This window comes from Pteropus alecto, unplaced genomic scaffold (genome assembly GCF_000325575.1).
Source record: "Pteropus alecto unplaced genomic scaffold, ASM32557v1 scaffold170, whole genome shotgun sequence".
Lineage (NCBI taxonomy): Eukaryota > Metazoa > Chordata > Mammalia > Chiroptera > Pteropodidae > Pteropus > Pteropus alecto.
The window spans coordinates 2,051,642-2,071,949 of NW_006429634.1; the positions used below are offsets into that span (position 1 = coordinate 2,051,642).

Consider the following 20,308-nt stretch of genomic DNA (forward strand, 5'->3'; position numbering starts at 1 on the left):
GGCAAGTCTTCCTTACAGAAGAATCCAAATTAAAAAATAGGTAAGGTATGAAGAGAAAAAAAGAAAACCACCACGAGAAAACAATAAAAACTACAGTAGTTATAATCTACCAATGAATGCTAAAATTGAGCAAAAGTTCAAAAATAAAACAGAGTACTTGAATTCCCTTAAAATATCTTCCCAAAATATTTATAATTTACGAAGTGAGAAACAGTAATTTTATAGTGGAGAAACCTGGCACGTATCACCTTGAGCAAAGAACCAAGGTTAACATTAACAGTAATAAGACATACTGACATCAAGGATGCCAACTGGATATGATACACAGACAAGGGCATATTACTTTTGCATTATTTTTCCCAGAAATGCATTACCTCACTCTAATCATGAGAAAACATCAGATATTTCCAAACTGAGGATCATTCTACAAAATACCTGACAAGTACTCTTCAAAAGTGTCAAAGTCATAAAAGACAAGAAAAGGCTGAGGAACTGTTACAGACTGGAGGAGACTAAGAAGACACAACAACTAAATGCACTGTGGGATCCTGGACTGGATCTTGGAACATAAAAGGAAATTAGTGGGAAAAGTGATGAAACCTAAATAAAGTCTGTAATTTACCTAAAAGTTAATCAACAGTATGTACCAACATTAATTCTTGGTTTTGTTAAGTGTACTATGGTTATATATGATGTTAACATAGAGGGAGTGGATAAAGCACATATAGAAACCTTTGTGATATTTATGTACCCCCTCTATAAATCAAAAATTCTTTCAAAAGTTTTTTTAAAAATCTTAGATGATAAAAACAGTACTAGTTGCAATACTTTTTTTTTTTTTTTAATTAGACTCACTATCAACTTAATCTGAACTGTGGGTATTTTCCAGTGAATATTACTTTATCTCTGCTCTTACTTTATGCTATGTCAGTCCTATAACATAATAAAGTTCTAATATTCTACAAAAATGGTTTTTCACTTAATTAAAAACACTTAATTTCCTTTTGATACCCTGAAAATGACTAGTAATCAGAATTTCATCTTTAATTATATAAGCCTCAACAGAGCTTTCTCTTCAATAGAAGCCAATATTGTTACTGCTTACAGCATAAAAATAATTTAAATAAAATCCTTACCTTCCAACCACTGCCAGCCTCTCTATAATAGGGGAAGTTATCACAAATCCACTGGTAAATCTCACTTAGCGTCATTTTCTTTTTGGGTGAGCTATTAATTGCAAATGTAATGAGGCTGGCATAACTGTATGGAGGTTTCCCATCTTTGTGCTGTTGGACTTCTTCCTGGTCCAGGGTTGTATTTGGGTCAAGGAGTGCATTCTTCTTGGAAATTCCCGTTCCATGTGCATTTTGTGTAGCATCAGATTTTTGGATGGCTGCTCTCATGGTAAGCTGTGGTAACCAGTCCATAGATGTTAGGCTGCTCTCCAGTTCAGATGTCATCCTGAAGGTAAATAGACTCCTTAGTCAGTATCAAGGAAAGAACCCCTGCTTCTCAAAATATCCAATATTCACAAATCTAGGAGTTCCAAAGTGAGGGAAAGTGAGTTAAATCTGGAGGGAAAAGATTGAATATGTTAATGACTAAACCAAATATTTAAGAGATCAGCATTTCCAATCTTTTTTCTTAATTTTTTTCCCTCTCCAAAAGAACAAATTTGGTTTTTAAATGTTTAAGATACAGAACAATACATACACACAAAGTGTTTCTGATGCCAATCTTTACTCACTAATACCACAGGGCCTTTAGAAACTTAAGGCTATACATCTGGCATTTCTTTCGCACAAATTTTAAAGGAGTCATACAAACAAAAGAACACCAAAAGTAAAGTAGAGGCAAGAGGTCAGAAAAGTAACTGAGAAATGGGCACAGGAATTTGCCTAGAAAAAAGAGCGTAGAGTTGAGCAGGTGGGAAGTAGGAAAAGTAAAGCAGGATAGACAAGAATATCAAGGAGACAAACTAGCTGCGGGAGTAGACTGAACGCAAACTCAAAGACACTGATAAAACAAAAGAAAAGGAGGATAGGCAGTACCAGGCAGTTTCTTTTAAAAAACAAGTCAAGGAACAAGGTTAAGAAAACTAAAGATCTGGGAACATTGGATCTAAGAGAGAAAATCACATAAATGAACAGCAAGAAAAAGAAGTATTAAAAGCTTGAGGACAGGCTTAACACAAATATCCAGTGATCTGGGTTCTATATTTTACTCCGAGGCTGGAAAATTCAGATCATTACCACCCGAAGAAAGAAAAAAGAAAAACAAAATCTGCCAGGTTAACACATTCTGGAGAAGGGAGGAAGCTGTTCTAAGAATTAAAGATAAAAATACAGAAACTAAGCATGACACTTTACACTAGAATCTACACTTTTCAACAGAGGCACAGACCATCTTATCCTAAGATCAAAGAAGCAGGGAAAGTGACACTGACTATAAAGTAGAGAAGAATGAAAGACTTCTAAGTGATATCAAAACAAAGGAAAACAAACAAACAAACAAACAAACAAATAAATAAATAAATAAGAAACTTAAAAGTACCTCAGTCAAGAGAAAAAAAATTTGTGATTAAGAAAATCCCATATAGGTCCCTCATCCCAAATGGCTGCAGGCAAAAAGCAACCTGGATATGTCCTTAGGATCAGAACCTTGGAGTCAATATAGAATTGATAAAGAGCACAGGCTCCTGAGTTAGGCAGACCAGAGTTCAGGTACTGATTCTACCAGTTACTAGCTGTGAGACCATGAAAATGTTAGTATCTCTAAACTTTCATCTGTAAAATAAAACAATAATAGCACTATAGTTAAACTATTACTTTGAGAATTAAATGTGATAACATGCATAGAAGAAACATTCAATAAGTGTCAGTTAATAATCTTACTCTAAGAGAATACTGGGAGGGTAGTTACGCACTATAAATCAGATTAAGCATTAGCAATTATAAATCAAGAGACAACCCTAAGGATTCTATCTGTACTGTCAGTAGAGCCCAATTGTATCCTGTTTTTCAGATATTTGACCCACGGTTTTACTTTTCTCCTTTTCTCAAATTGTCTCCATCTTATATGCATTTCTCTAGAACCTGGACTTTAAATTCTTCTATAAAGTGCCTTCAGAAATCTTAAAAAAAAAAAAAAACTTACCAACTTTCTCTATCTCCGCCATAAATGCTTGCTCTCAGCATGAAATAAGTTAAAAGAAGTTGTAGAACAAGGAGACAAGAGAATTTAAAGATCACAGAATGTCAAAAGAGTTGGCAAAGTACCCTAGAGATTAGGGAGACCAATCCCTTCAATCTAAAGATGAAAAACTAAGGTCTACTGAGGTTAAAAACTAGGTAACAGAAGAACTAAAACCAGAGGCCAGATCTGATGCCCAATCCAGTAGTTTTCCTACCATACCTCATCTGTAAAATGAGCTTAATAATCATACCTACTTCACTGATATACTCAGAACAGTGAATGGCAAATAGTAAGTATTCAATAAATGTTAGCTACTAGTAGTAGCAGTGATAATAGTAGTTGCTGCTATTATTACTCACATTTCATTCTATAAACATTGGCTATTATTATACTATGCTGTCATCCTATTTGCCTCAATTAAGTCTCCACTGAGTAGCTTTATTTTGTTTAAATTCCCAAAGCAGCCAGTCACATATATTTTCAAAGTTAATACAAAAGCACATTCCAAATTGAAATAGTGCAGATGCCCCCTACTGAGAACCATCTTTAACTTGTTTCCTTTCACCAGTGCCACTGAGTTTACAGGAGTCTCAGTAATATAATAAACGTACAATAAGTACATGCTTAATGTGTTATAACATTTAACAAGAATTTAATATTACACATTTGTAAAGGGCTATGCTTGAGTGAAATTTTATACACACGCACATACAACACATGAATAAGTTGTGGAACAAGGAAGAAAGAAGGTAGAAGTAGGATAAAATTCCTGTCTTTCAGGGACTATAGTGAAAGTCAAACACAAGAAATATCTAAAAAAAAAAGAGTGCAAGACTGGGCTCTTGGTGCCGTAATAGTTCTGAAAAGGGAGGACAACATGGACTGCAGCCTTAAATGGTAGAGAAAGAAAAAGAGGTAGCGAAGGAAGAAGTTCAGCTAAAATCTGAAGATCTAAATAGGCTGTAAAGCCACTGAAGATATAATGAGTAAGAATTATTCCACTGTTGTGCTTATTTTCATCAATTCTGCTACAGCAGATTTGAAGTGCACTATAAAATCTCTCTTAAATTTAAACTCTGAAAAAATGAGGCTTCTGTTTTGTTTGCAGTTTGTCAAATTTTATATATTCTTGGTAATGAGCTAAAAAAAAACAAAAAAAAGCCTCCATTGTTGGTGCTCAGGCTGGTCACTGCAGTGGTTCTCCATTAAGCACTGAGAACACAAAACATTAGATTTGGCCAGATCATCAGTAACTTTAGAAAGAAATCTCTTAGTGGAATGCTGATGACAGAAGTCCACTTGTATAAGACAACAGATGGTAGTAAATTTTAAACAGCATAGTAGGCTCTGAGGAGTCTGGTTATGGAAATCTGATTAGGAAATGTCAGGCCCTCATTATCTCGCATCATTCCAAAAGCTTCCTGGTTGGCCTCCTAGACTGATTTCTCATCACTTCTCCTCGCTAATCACCTCCAGAGTCCATGTATACACTCGAAATCTGTCAACATTGTTTTCAAGTCATCATGCCCCAAAACATTCAATGGTTCCCTTTCTTCTATTATGCTAAATTTAAACTCTTCATTTTCAACTACCTTAGCTTTTATTAATCTTTTATTAATCCTTCTCTAATTGCTTCTTGGCCTTTTAGCTAAGATCAAGTGTATTAATCCTTCTCCAAATTCCTAGAGCATAACTTCGGTTTGGCATTTACCATGCTGCTTTATATGTATAACTGCATCATATGCCTAAGCTTTCTACCTTCACTTCCTCTTCCCCCACCCTCCCCATTAAGGACAGTGACCTTACACTAGTACTTCAAATGCTACCTACTACCATGCCAGGTACACATTGCCTGAAAAATGACATAATAGTTAGATAAGGAATAAGAGTCTTCCTTCCTTCCCACTTATTCTGCCTAGCTGGCTTCTACTTTTTCTTCAAGACTCAAACCAAACATTTTCCCCTCCAGAAAACCTGGTCAATCCATTCTATCCTCCATCTTCTAAACTGAACTAAATCCTATTCCCATAGTAAAACATAAATACCTGTACTACAGGACTTATAAATAATTGTAATTATCTCACTCCCATAAGACCATGAGTTCCTTGGAAAAAACTTTCTTATTCTTTTTTGTCTCCCCAACATCTAGTAACACAGTAGGTAATAGGTCAATAAACGGTGGTTAAATAATTGAAATAGAGACTATCCAATGAAGTGTAGGTGCTCCTCCCCAAACAAATGGGCCAAAACACATTTAAAAGCTAAAAGGAAGAAGTGAAAGAAAAGAGGACTCTACAGTATGAGGTAAGGATAATCACAGGATCAAAATCCTTTACGAACTGGAAAAATGTATGACTCAACACAGACTGACAAGTAACACTACAAAGAACAGAAACAGTTCTACTGAAATAGCAAAGAAAAACAGGAAGATGGAAGCAAAGACAAAAGATAACATTACTTGTAGGAGAAAGCAAACATGGAGAACTTATATCTGAAGTTCTTAAACCTATGATGGTATCTGCTGCTTAAAAGAAGTCACATGAGGAATTTTTTTCTGCATAAAATGAAAAAGTAGAGTACCAAGATGTAAGCACTCAACGCTAAGTCATGACACCGGGGACGGGGGGGGGGGGTAGGGGGGCTGTTCTAATCCCACTTTATAAAGCACTGCCACTGATATGACCCCAAATACACTTTTTAGCTACTTTAGCACATTGTTTAGCAACTTCCCTAACTCCCAAAGAGTAGCCGAGGCTTATTAAGAAAGTTTTCAAAAAGTGGGAAAGTGGCTAAGAAATATTGTTGACTCCCTAAATGGAGGCAAGAGGAAGACATCAAAGAAAATAAAAGGAATAAGAATGAGGGTAATAATGTTGTGATCTAGATATTCCTGAATCCTCCCATTCCATTCTAGACACTTGGCATTTTATCTTAAGATTTGGCAGCATGTGAAAAATTAAGCAACTGAGAACACGAAATCCTTGTAATGATCATAGCAATAATTCTAGTCACATGCATCTCAGGGATTATTTTATAAAATATGTATTTTATATAATACATAACTTTTGTTACAGCATCTCAGCACCCAAGGAAACCAGAAGCAAGGTCTATGGCAGGCACTTCTACCTACTGTTTTAACCTTCCTCCTTAAGAATACGACTCCAATTTTATTCTGGACAGCACTGCACCTTTTGCCCTTCCTGCTCTCTGGAATGTGGACATAATAACTATTGTTCTAGCAATACTCTTGGATCAAAAGGTAAGCCACACACCAAGGATACAGAAGCAGAGAGAAGGAATACTGATCCCTGATTTTTTGTGAAGCCACTGTGAAGATGTCATCCTAACCCAGAACTGCTTACCTGGTTCCAGACTTTTTATGTATTTAACTACTATAAAAAGATCTCTACCAGTGGGTATCTGCGATTCCTAAGAAACACAAAATTTCAAACATGGAAGTGGGGTGATACAAGCAATAGAACCTAAAATAAGACATTCTCTTAAAGGAGAAGTTGATAAGGCAAATATTAAGAATTCTGATATCACAGGTTGGAAAGCTGGTGACATTTATTAAAGAGTGACTTAGGGTTTGGTCAAACTGTCAACTACAGAAGTTGTCAAGCAAACCATATGCCAACCACGGCTATAGCAAGGAGAGAAATGTAGGAAAAATTTAGAATGTTGGCGTGTGTCGGCTCCTTCTTGCCACCTAAAGTCCTAAGAAAGCAATAAACTTCGATTAGAGTTGCAAGCAGAGATGGAGAAAACTCACATTTGCCAAGTGAGATGTTCCCTGCCTATGGTCTGCAATTTAAGCTGAGAGTCCTATAATTTAAAGCTTTGCATGGCTGAAAAAACACCACTGCTTCTGAAGTAGCAAACTGAAGTAATTGAGTGGTAGCAGCAAAATCGCAGCTTTACAGTAGAGAAGACTGGTGCCTTGCCACACAAAAGAAATGTTGTAAGGGTGTTGTCTTTCCATCCAAGACTGTTTCAAATGGTCTCACCAGAGCCATCATTCCCTCAGCAGCTAAAAGAGGTCAATGAACTTAGATGGAGGAAATACATTCTTCATTTCCACTAAAATTTAGCATTTCTTTTAATTATGAAAGTAGATAACAATTCACAGTAGCATGAATAGTATCTGTGACTTTGCCATCAATAAAAATCACAAATATATTCATATCACAGGACAAGTGTTGCGGCATCTCAAATTTTTAAACTCACCTACTTCAAAATTATAACAGTGTATTAGACTTGCCACTAGATCTTTTATTTAATGTGTTCATTTAAAGGCACATCCATTACTGTGTTACAAAGTTATTACTTTGCTAACCATATTTCAATACAATTCTTTGGTTTCCTTTGTAATCCATTAAGTATTTTATTTTATGAATTTTGAGACATTATTTTGAGAAAGGTCCACAGGTTTCATCAGCCTGTTGAAGGGGTTCTAAAACAAGGTTAGAGATCCCTGGGGTAAGCAGACCACAACAGGCAGGGTCTTCACATTTAAAAATTCTGTCTTGGCAGGTCCTTTGACTCAAAGCAGAAAAAAGTCTAGAAACTAAGTTTTTTGAGATAACTGCATGGGAGGGAGGGGAGAGAAAGAGTTTAGATTGCAAAAGCCTCCTACATTTCCAAAATAATATCCATCAACAAGCTCATAACAAGAAGTGAATTGTGAAAGCAATCCATTTCTCAGAAAGAGCATCTTCACCAATATCCATCTCAGATGTGGGCATGGAAGATAATAGACAAGGTAAGACCTTTTAGAGGGCACAAGGGACAATGGAGATCCTACCAAAGAGTAGAATCGAGGAACTTATTACACTGTCAGGGAGTATCTGTCACTACTACTCAGCAGAATTTTATAATCTATATGGACTAGTAACTACTTAGTGTTTCTGATGATCCCTTTCTCTGAATAACAGCTTTTATTGCTATTATCCTATTCCTTCTCGACCACTATATATTAGGTATATAGCGTGCAGATTCGGTTTGTAGGTCTCTGAACAAGAAGCAGCCACTCTGGGATCTGATGAGAGAGACTGCATCCAAAGAACCTGGATTTTCAGCTAGATATAATTACTGGATGAAACTCTGTGTTATATCCCTTGGGAAAAGACGAGTGGGTTCTATATATAAGAAGAGGACATGTGAATATTTATTACCCAAAGGAGCAGATTGTGGTGGAAACCTAAAAAGAAATGAAATAATCTATTACTGATTGACTTCACATTTTGTAACCATGTGATGTTAAAAAAAAAACAAGTGTTACTTTTTTCAAAATTAGTTATCATATAATACCAGCCAAATCAAAGTTTATATTCTTAGTTCAATTTTAGCAAAATAACACAGTCAGTGTCATTCTTTGGCAAAGATATGGCTTAGTGATTAAGAATACAGGATTCAGAGCAAGACTACCTAAATTGGAATCCAAGCTCTTCCACTTTTAGTTACGTGACCTTAAACAAGTAAATTAACCTCTTTATGCTTCAGTTTCCCCATTTTAAGATAAGAATAAAAATAGTATCCACCCTCCAAAAAAATTGTTATGAGGATTAAATGAGTTAATACACACAGAGCACAAAGAAGTTCTAAAACATAGAAAATAAGCACTCAATAAATATTAGCTATTATCAAATTCATACTCTTTAGAATTTTGTTTTAAATGGCTGTCACTCTTACTCAGTGGTTTTAGACTTACAAAACCTAATCCCTCAATAATTATTTAGCAACCTCAATGGAAATGAGCCCCTCATTCAATTATTTACTCTAAAGAAGTGACTGAAAAAGGATTATATTAAAATTTTGTCTGTAGTTTGCATATGAGAATTGAAAACATACTTTTCCCATAGAAAAAAGATCATATGAAGCAGTCCGCAAAATCCTATTTACTCTATAAATGAAATTCTAAGTCTATAATTCTAAGACTATAAAAGTCCCAGTTGGATAGCTTGTAGCAGAGAAACAAAGGTGTAACAGCAAAAAATAAATAAATAAATAAATAATAATAATAATAATAATAATAATTTTTTCATTTTCCTGATGCAGGACAGCTTGTTCCTAACAAAATTTGGATATAGTTTATATCTGGCATACTACTTACTACCTTCTATACCTTGGATCTCCCATCTTATAGTGCCCTAAGGCTCCAATATGGCCCCCAATGTTGGTGTTATAAACTCCAAAATTAATTACTTGCTTTTCTTCTCCAGTAAAAACTCTCACCTTTTCAAAGCTGTTGTTTTGTGTTCCATTGAGGAGGAAAGTAGATAGCATCAAACTAATTTCCACTAAGGTATGAATAACTGAGCCTTTAAACCTTCTATGAGCAATGACCTTTTTAAAAGATAATCTGAAAAAAATCCTCAATGAAGTGAAAATACAGGTGGAAGAATCACAATTTAGGATTGGAAAATCAATATGCAAATAGTAGGTCATTCTTCAAAACTCGACTTTCACAACTTTTCTTTCACCCCCAAGATTTCAATATTCATAATACAGCTTAAGCAAAAATTGGGGGGAGTTAGGTAGACAACTGTCATTTGTAAAAACATTTGTAATTTCAGAGCTATTTGTCACAAAATCAGAGATTAAAAGAGAACCTCATGAGATCATTTTTTTAAAGTCCTGGTATTACTTATTTTGGAGTCCAACAATATTCTTTAAAATCGCCAAGGGAAAGAAAGTTCACAACTTGTCCAAATTTGATTTAAGGTATGTAATTCACTGTGGTTTAAAAAAAAAGTTTTAATAGGTTAATCTATATCTCCCTTGCTATATAGAGAGAAGAAAATTTCTTTAAATTCTTAGAAAATGAGAAATGGTCAGAGTTCTCTTAGTAATGATGCATCGCATTTTACAACATTAACACTATTTGGGTTCCTTCTCTAAATTTAAAGTCCAGAACTTCTCCAATCAGATCTGATTTAAGAATCATTATATGTTTACTGGTCTTCTTTAGATTCTCTCCAAATTACTCCACAAATATGCCATCTTAGAGTCATAAAATTGTATCCTAAATTCATACAAGCCATACTCATAGTTAGAACTCCATTTGGGGTACAAACTTAAGGATCATATGGTCAAAAAGATATTTTTATGTTATATGTGTAATTCTCATCTTAAAAATATTTTACTCTACAATTTAAGGAGGAAAAAAATTTTGGGGGGCACTAATCACTGAACTACATTCTATCATTAAGTAAAAACTGTATTTTGCATTTAAATCTCACTCTACCTACTAGAATCTTTGAGTAGCTGGAAAAACTGATGAACATCAGTTCCTTCAACACAAGAACACTCAGTCATCTTTGCAGCTGTTATCTAAAAACCCAGACAGAATCTGCTATAAATACTTCTTATGCTTAGCTTAAAAAAAATACACACACACAATACATTCTGTCTCTATAGTGTTTATCTTGACCTCTCTGTTTGCAACCATCCTCCTTCAACTCACCATACGACATTTACTGGACATCCTACCTACACCAGTTTTATCTCCACACATTCTGCCTCCATGGCACTATACCAGCAGTATGGCATCAGTGCTTGCAGAGGACTAACATCACTGAAGATGATCCCATGTTACCTTTCAGTGTTAAGTATGATATACAGAAAAATGCTTTAAAAACCTAGCTTAACCTGCTACATGTGATGTCTATGGTTCAGTGGTCCTCAAAGTGTGGTCCAGAGACCTTTTCAGGGGATCTGAAGAGTCAGAACAATTTTAATAATAAGACATTTTCTGCCTTTTTCATTCTCATCTACTTGTAAGTGGAGCTTTTCAGATGCTATATGATGGGTGCTATCACAACAGAAAAAGGCCAAACTGAGAATCCAGTTCTTTATTAAGCCAGATATTTTTAAATTTGCAAAAAATAAACAATACCAATCCTCTAATTTTTGTTGTTTTTGAAAATAAGTTATTTTTCATAAAACATGTTACCTATGTTAGCATGTGAGTTTACTGTCATTTCTATGTAAATTAATTTCTAATATTTTAGTTCTAATTTCTAATAGAAAAAAATTTGATAGATATAATTCACATAAATAAAAGCTCTTTGAGTACTAAATAAATTGTGAGAGACCACAAAATTCAAGAACTGTGTTATAAGTGATCACTACAGAATGAAGATCACTGTTTCTAATACAGTATAATGTAATGGAAAGAGTAAGGTCTTTGAAATCACTCAAATGACCTTGAATTCTTAACTCTTCCACTTATTAACTGCATCCCTGAACAAGTCAAACAAACCTCTAAGCCTCAGAGAATTACTCTGAGGAGTAAATGACGAAATGTATGTGGCACACTCTAGTACACAGTTAATGCTTGGCACACTGTAGATAGTCAACAAATGACAACTACTGGAAACCCTTTTTAAAAAAAGACATGCTTGCTTGTTTTCTTGTCAACAAAGTCTCCGTAGTATACAGCACACAACAAATATAGTTGAATTCAGTTCTACATTATGATTTTTAAAAAATATTTGGCATCATTTAATTTTCCCTGTCCACGACAGACAACAGCAGGCTTTTCAAAAGACGCACAGAAACTGAAAAGGCCAAAGATCAATCTCTAAATTACCTGTGAGTCTTCACAGATAAGCAACAATATAGAGTATCTATTAGATAGATGATAGATTGATAGCCAGATAAACTTGAGTTGCATTTATTTTCAGTGTATCACAGATGCATTCTTATAGCTACTTTTAGATTCCTTGTTACAATTTCAAATACGGCTAGATTAAAAGAAATATTAAAATGAATTAATTGTATTACACAATAGACTTTAGTTTTTATAAGACATGAACCAAAAATTAAAAGGGGTAGGTAGAGAGGGAGTGATCTGGGTAGGGATAATTCAATTATAAAATTTAAGTCACTGAAGGAGAGAAAAATTACAGAACTATACCAGTCAAAGGTATATTCACTGAGGCAGTTCAGAAAAAGTGGGAGTTCAGCTAAAATCCTAATAAACTATGAATTTCACCATGAATCAACTGACCATATATATTAGTTAAAATCTAAATAAGCACACCTCTGTTCTAAGAACACATCAATCATTATCAATTTACACTATACATCAATACTGATTATCATTCCATGGTGTAAAAAGGCCTGAAAATTACCTTCTACAGAAATCCCAGTAGGGAGAAATGTTTACTAATAATCTTTAAAAATGTTACAGCTTAAAGTTTTTAGACTCTAGGGGAGTCACTGTGCCCAGAGTCTTATCTTCCTTATTCTACTACTGGCTCCTATGTTTTTTGTTTCCTGTTAACACTTCAAAGCTTTTCGACTTTCCTGTCTTTAACACAGACTTTAACTATCTCTTCCTTCTCATCAAGCATAGTAATTTCTTCCATAAGTTGTCACAATCTTTTCTAGATGAAATTACACATTTCCTCTCATGTGTTCAAGGGAGCCATACTTATCTGCCATCTTCTAAAATTTTATTTTTACTTACAAATTTATTTACATATAATTTATAAATATGATTTTTTTTCTTTACACCAACTTTCAACCCACCTCTAAGCAGATATAGGATTATCAGGTTCTTTTCTCAACCTGAAAAGCATGGAGTACTTAAGACTACCAGATTTCAAGACTTACTACTTTAAAGCTACTATAATAAAGACAAGTAGTTTGGGTGAAAGAATAGACATATAAACCAACAGAACGAAATCCAAAAATAGACCCACATATACTTGGTCAACTGATTTTCAATGAAGGTGTCAAGACAAGTTAATGGGGAGATGAAAGACTTCAAAAATGATGCTGATATAACTGGTTACCTGTATGGGGAAAAAAGTTAACTATGGCCCTTAACCTCACATAATACACAAAACTTGAAAAATGAATCTCAGAACTAAATGTAAAAGCTTGAACCATAAAACTTCTAAGAGAAATCATAAGAGAAAATCTGTTACATTTGATTAGGCAAATATTTCTCAGATATGACATGAAAAATCACAATTCATAAAACTGTTAAGTTAGATTTTATCAAAATTAAAAAACTTCTGTTCTTCAAAAGACAGTGTTGAGAATGAAAAGCCAGACTAGAAGAAAATGTTTGCAAAGCAAAGATCTTAAAGACTGTATCCAAAATATATAAAGATCTCTCAAAACTCAACAGTAATAATAAAGTAAACCCAATTTTTAAAAAATAGGCAAAAGATTTGAACAGATCCTTCAACAAAGAAGATATGAGATGGCAAAGCAGCACGTGAAAAGATGCTCAACATTATTTGTCATTAAGGAACTACAAATTAAAATGTCACTATACACCTACCTGAATGGCTAAAATTAAAAGACTGACCATATCAAGTACTGATAAAGATATGGAGCAACTGGAACTCTCACATGCTGCTCGTGGGAATCTAAAATGGTACCACCACATTCGAAAATAATTTGACAGTTTCTGAAAAAGTTAAAGCATACACCTATCATATGATCTAGTCATAACACTTTTAGGTATTTGCCCCAAATAAACCATATGTCCACACAAAGACATATACACAAATGTTTATAGCATTTTTACTTGTAATAGCCCACACTGGAAACAATCCAAATATCCACCAATGGGTAAATGAATAAATACACAAATTGTTGTGTATAAATCCAAAGGAACAAAAAGGACTGAACTACTGATGCATACAGCAATGAAGATGAATCTCAGAATAATTATGTTGAAGAAACCATACCAAAAAAAAAGAAAAAGAAAAAGAAAAGAATACATACTGTATAACTCCATTTCCATAGAACAGTAGAACATTCAAACAAACAGTGACAGAAAAGCAGACCTGTTGATATCTTGCAGAGAGAGGAACGAGAGGGAAGAATCACACAGGGATACTAGGAAGCTTTGGGGAGTGATATTTATGTTGTGGTAATGATTTTATGTGTGTATATATGTCAAACTTATCAAACTGTACTATGTCCATTATACCTATATATTTTGTTTAAAAAAAGAAACTAAAAATATTTGTGATTTGGAGTAGGTAAGGATTTCTCAGCTAAAACCCTAAAAGAAAAAATTGGTAAGTTGGATCAAAAATGGAAACATTTTTTGCTTTAACAATAAATTTGCATCCATAATATTTAAAGAGCTCTTAAATGCAATAATAAGACAAAGTACCCAGTTTTAAAATGTGCAAAAGTTATGAACAGATATACAAGTAGCCAATAAGCACATTAGTTCAACATTAGTAGTCATTAGGGAAATGCGAATTAAAATCACAATGAGATATCACTCCATACCCATTAGAATGTCTAAATTCAATCTGAAAAGTAGTAGCAATCTTCCTTCATGAATTTAGTTTACACTACATAGGACTCTTCTTAATATTAATAACAAATAATTACGTGTGTGCTGTAGAGTAAAGTATGAATGATTATTCCCATTTTATATGGCTTCCAGTCCAGTGCTCCTCTCATTACATTACCTGGGCTTCTCGGTTTTCTAATTCTTGAACTATCCATAGACCTACCTGTAATGTATTAAGAAGGACTATCTTCTTCTCAGCCTCTATTTACTCAAAGTCTCATCTTTCCATAATCTCCATGAACTGTATATTTTTACATAGCTAATATATCACTCTGCAAGCTCCATATATATGTAGTGGGGTGGAGATATAACTATGTCAACATAACTATGAGAAAGTGTATTCCTATGCTTAAAATATCCAATCAGTACCATAGGAGTTCAACGGAGACCTGTGCATAGCATCTATCCTTGAGATTCTCAAGTAAGCACTAGTATGGGGCAGAATAACTTTTTTGTTTTCCTTTTCTTTTGTTGTTTTTATGAGAATCATGAATACTAGTAAGCACATAATTATTCAACATGTACCTCTCAAACTGATAAAATTGAAACAGAAATGCAATTTCAAACCTGAAATTCTAAGGCTACTCCCTTTTTCTTTAGAAGTGGGAATCAAGTCTCCCATTCACATGATTATAAAGGTCTGAACCCTGAAAATCTCTCTTGAAATCCTAACTCTTCTCACTCAACACTGGATACACGTCTGCTTTGTATCAGAGATTTTTGTAGTGTTTTGGTTAGTTCACTATGCCCTTTCTCAGAACTGTCTCCATCCCATCTCCATCCCAAGGTCCTAAAAGTTGTATCTATACCATGTCTGTACCAGTACTACGATAACAAATTAAAGGACTTGAACCAGGGATGATACCTCACCCAAATTGTTCACATGATTTTCTACCTCAGGAATTTAGAATTAGGACTGAATCTGTCTGGGCAGATCTCCTGAATGAAGAAGCTATGAACTTGGAAGGCATCAGATGGCCAAGTGCCAGAAAGGCAAAGAAAGCTGGTGTGCAGAAACAGAGAAGTAAATTACATTTGGAGAAAAGCAACAGAGAAGAGAGTATATTGTCTAGGTTCCTAAGAACCTAAATTCTGTTCCCTCAGAGGTCCACCCATCCTTGTGTTCTGTGAAATACCCTGATATTCTCCAAATAAATTTTTTGTTTTTCTTTTTCATTTGATATATCTAATGCTGGTTTCCTTTTCTTGCAACCAAGCAAAGCTTGATGAAAAGAAACTTAATAAATAAAATATTTTTTTATTTTTCAGTATTATTATTTTATATTATGTGCCCTGTTGGTAGACATGGATTTTATATTTAACTCCTTTCTTACTTTGTCAGTATATTCACCAATGCTTTTTACCTTCTATTATCTCTGATATTATTTTTCCCCATGTATATGAATTCATGACAACTCAAATTTCACCACCACCACCCCCCTAAAGAAACTGCTGTCTTTCATAACTAGAATTTTTTTCAATTTTAGAGAATGTATTTCAAAATTAAATTACCAGTTTTCTATCATTTTTTCCAGTCTCTTGATTCTTTCCTTTTGCACTTATTTTTTTTATAGTATCCTCAATTAAGTGAAATATTTTTTGGCACCCTTCATTTAAGAAAAAGCCTCAAATTATGATGAATGCTGACAACTAAGAGGCAGAATTTAGTGATCAAGAGCATGGGTACTGGAACAAGACCTATATAAAAATCCCAGCTCTGTTCTTTAATATGCTGCATGCCCTTGAGCTGCTTAACTTTACCTCAGTTTCCTAATTTGTGAAATGAAGATAATTGTACTGACCTCATAGAGTTGTTGGGGGAATTTAATTAATATACTTTAAAATGGTTAAATAATGCCCTGTCTAGTAGAAAGAACACCATAAATGCTAGCTATCAAAGTCAATACTTAATCACAAAAGAACTTTTATAATGTCCTTAAGTCAAAGAATAGTCAATGGTACTCTTCAATACTTGATGTTCAGAAATGGAAGCCCAAAGGCATTAAATCATCTTAGATTTAAATTATATTTATGATGATCTAGACCAGAACTGTCCAACAGAACTTTCTGCAATAATGGAAATATTTGTGTGCTATCCAATATGATAGTCGCTAGCCATGTGTGGCTACTGAGCACTTAAAATGTTGCTAGTGTGATTCAGAAACTGAGTGAAAATTTTACCTATTTTAAATTAATTTAAATAGCTACATGAGACTAGGGGCTACCACTTCAGACAGTAAAACTTTAGAAGCTAAGCCAGGAAAGTTCAAAATACATTTTAGAAAAAGTTTCTGTAATGGTCAAAATTAAAAGGGTTTCTCATTATTCTTCATTTAATTGGAACACGCCATAAACAAACATGAAAATTAATAGATTTTTATCAGTTCCAAAAAAAGTTTGATAAAGATGACAACAGGATAATGCAAAAGCTATTTCTGCCACTGTGGGGCAGACCTAAAAGCATAAAATTATATTAGTTATAAAAATAAAAATAGAGTCTACAGCCATGCCACCCTGAACGAGCCCGATCCCATCTGATCTCGGAAGCTAAGCAGGGTCAGGTCTGGTTAGTACTTGGATGGGAGACCACCTAGGAAGACCAGGTGCTGTATGCGTAAAAATAAAAAATAAGGGATTGTAAACTGACAAGGTCCTTGCAATCTGTGAGGTCAACCAAGGGTGCTTCGCCTAAAAAATAATAAAAATAATAATAAAAAAATAAAAATAAAAATATAATATTAAATGTCAGCAATATTCTTAGTCTGTAGGCCATTTGCAAACATGGACACTACTGGTGGATACTGTAGAATCTAAGTATTTAGGGTAAAAGGAAAACAGAAGGAGAAAAAAAATCCTCTTCTACCCCATGTTTTCGAGCTGACAGCAAAGGAAACAAATCTGTCCTCTTTTATTCTAAAAATGATGGTTTCTTTGCTTTCTATTATTGGAAAATGGAGAAGAGGAAAAAATATGCTAGATGCCTTATGTATATATTTAATCACATCAATCCTATCAGATCAGTAAGGTAAGCATCAACATTCCTATTACAACAACATTTGGAAAACTGAAGTAACTTGTCCAAGATCACATGGGTAATATATGGCAGAGATATGACCCTGTATCTATCTGATTCTAAGGCTATATATTAGAGCTGCCTTATCAATACTGAGCCTGCTATTAGAAACAAGGCAGCAAGAAGCCTTAAAATAAAATCTACCCACCCCTGGTCATTTTAAATAGCAGGGTCATCAATATCAACAGGAGGAAAATGAGGAAACAGATGGACAGGAAATTTATCTGGGACAAAACACACGCGCTTCTCTGGTTAAAATATCCCTGTGTTCCCTAGCATATCCCAAACAGATATTGGATCAGTAATAAAAAGCATCTTTAAGAAAGAAGCATAACAAAAAGGAAAAAATGAGTTTGAAAAAGGGGTAAAAAACAGAAAAGAAAACAAGAGGAAGAGATCTCAATATAGAAAGTAGTGAAAGTTACCAGAAACTAAAGTGCTATGGATAACACAGTATCCCGGGCTGAGGACATGGATGAACCATAAAATAAATCTTCTAATTGATGTTAGCCAATTTAGAAATGCAGGAAAGGCCCCATTTTAACAAGTCCAAAGAAACATCAAATTTTATTTTGCTTTGATCAAACCAAATTATAAAAATAGTCTATTGCTACAATATGTGAAAGAAGTGGGTTATGTAAATATATGTGCTAACGTGTCTAAATAAAGCAAATGTTCTAGGAAAGCTTTTGCTTTTTCAGTAAGCTTTTTTGCTCTTACTGAATCTATACTTGGATATAAAACACAGGTATACCTAGGATTCAAATCCATCTTATGCAAACTCGAATCAAATGGATACTGCTAAATTTTTAAGATTCTATTGCTTGACAGAAACTGTATCCATCATTATCTAGACTCTCACTCTTGCTATCAAAAGCTGAGGAACTGAATAGAGATGTAGATGACCCAGTATTCACTAACCAGACTCGTACTATTCAAACTCAGGATATAAATGTAGTGGATTCAGATTGCAAGGCATACTTGTGAATCCTATGTAAATTTTTAATATAATTTCACATGAGTCACAAAATTAGGGTTCCGGTTTTTTTAGCAACATGCAAAACAGACCTGAGAAAATATCTTTTTATACCATATTTCTTAGGTTTGCTGGAACAAGTTATTAAGTTATTGCCCCTCAGCTCCAAACCCTTATCCTTTCTTCCCAATCTTTAATCATCCTGGAACTGGGACTCTGCACATCACAATTCTGCTTTGACAGCTGGTCCCTATAAAGCTCTCCTGTAGGGATGAGAAGCCTTTGATGGAGTAATACTCTTAAGAAACACAAAGAATAGACAGGAAGGAACAAGTATCTTTTTCCTTTTCCAGGCTTGCAGTCCATCTTTAGTGCCCCCTCTTGGCAGAGCAACTTGGTTAAAATTAAACAGTATACTTAGTTATTGGTACAAAATCTTTTGCAACCTTCTTTTAAAGGAAATTTACTGGGCTTTTTCTAATTCACAGACAGTACCTATTGGTATAAAATTACATAATATGAAGATATGAACAACAGCTATCTCTGTCTTTCCAAATTATCTACGAGAAATATGTATTACGTTTTATTCATAAAAATAGAATAAGTATAATTTTAAAAATAATCCTAACACATTCAAATTAAACTAGGATCCAATATCGTCTATCAAAAATACTTGTTTACCTTAAATATTTAAAGGGGGGAGAGGAAGTTTTAATCCATTTACTAAATACCCTTTCCTACCCAACAAAATTTTTAGATGTCACATGTATTCATTCCACCCTCTAACTTTACTTATAAATTGTCAATTCCCATTCTTAACTATGCCTACAAACCCCTACCTGACTATCCCTTTTCTCATTCTCAGCCACGAGTCCAGTTCTTCTCCACCAACTGAGATGCTTCTTGTCTTGAAGTTGGCCACTTTCTAGATATGAGAAAGGTATGGCAAACAAGCAGTGTTTGCCAGTGGGTGTAAGTACTTTAAGAGTTATGGCTCTATTCCTATTTGGATAGTGTAGTTGGGGAGGATACTTCTGGTTTGAGGAAGACTATGGGAAAGCAGACTAAAATTTATTGTGGTTTTAAGTAATCGAATTTCCCACCATCACCAAAAAAAGAAAAAAAAAACACCACGTAATCTTTTCTTCTCTTATAATCAAACCAATGCTGGCATCCAGTTAGAAAAATCAATGACAAACAATGGTCTTCTCTGCTTCACAGATGGACCATACAGAATATTACAAAAATGAAAAATACTAAATATCCCAACTCAAATGCTATAGAGCTTCTCAGTTTATTAAAGACTAAATGTATAGCTGCATCCACACAAAGAAATTAATTCTAGAATATAGTGAAAAGAATTATAACACACAGTGAACAAATTACAAAATAGTTCATGGTATTTCTTCTCTTTCATCGTCCCTTCAAATTCTATATCTAGCAAAAAAGGTATATATTAGTCCTAATCCAATGTCATATATAAGCTTAACCTAAACACAAATATTCAAATAAAGGGATTTAAAATCTCAGTGACTTTAATATATGATTTGTTTCAGCATATTCCACACTAAAATATCTTTATACAACAGCTTTGGGGATTAAAGAAAAGATGATACTCTTTTTAAAAAGCTCTTTTCAGAGATACACAGGTGTCCCTTGTTTGGGGACGGGGGAGAGGGGACACACAGACTTTAGCAAAGGAGAAAATCAATCAATCTCCATCTATTTC

At 34.1% G+C, this 20,308-nt stretch overlaps 1 protein-coding gene and 1 non-coding gene across 2 annotated transcripts in view; one reads left to right on the top strand and one right to left on the bottom strand.

The window, feature by feature from the left end:
* The window catches only part of FOXJ3 (forkhead box J3), a 91,110-nt gene that overhangs the window by 69,233 nt on the left and 1,569 nt on the right, over positions 1–20,308 (bottom strand). The window contains exon 2 of the mRNA XM_006903993.2: positions 1,137–1,461. Within this exon, the coding sequence (XP_006904055.1) occupies positions 1,137–1,461 (325 nt within the window). The remainder of the gene's footprint in view (positions 1–1,136; positions 1,462–20,308) is intronic.
* Positions 17,027–17,145, top strand: LOC112469619. Its single transcript, XR_003042719.1, has one exon. It is a non-coding gene; the product is annotated as a 5S ribosomal RNA (ribosomal RNA).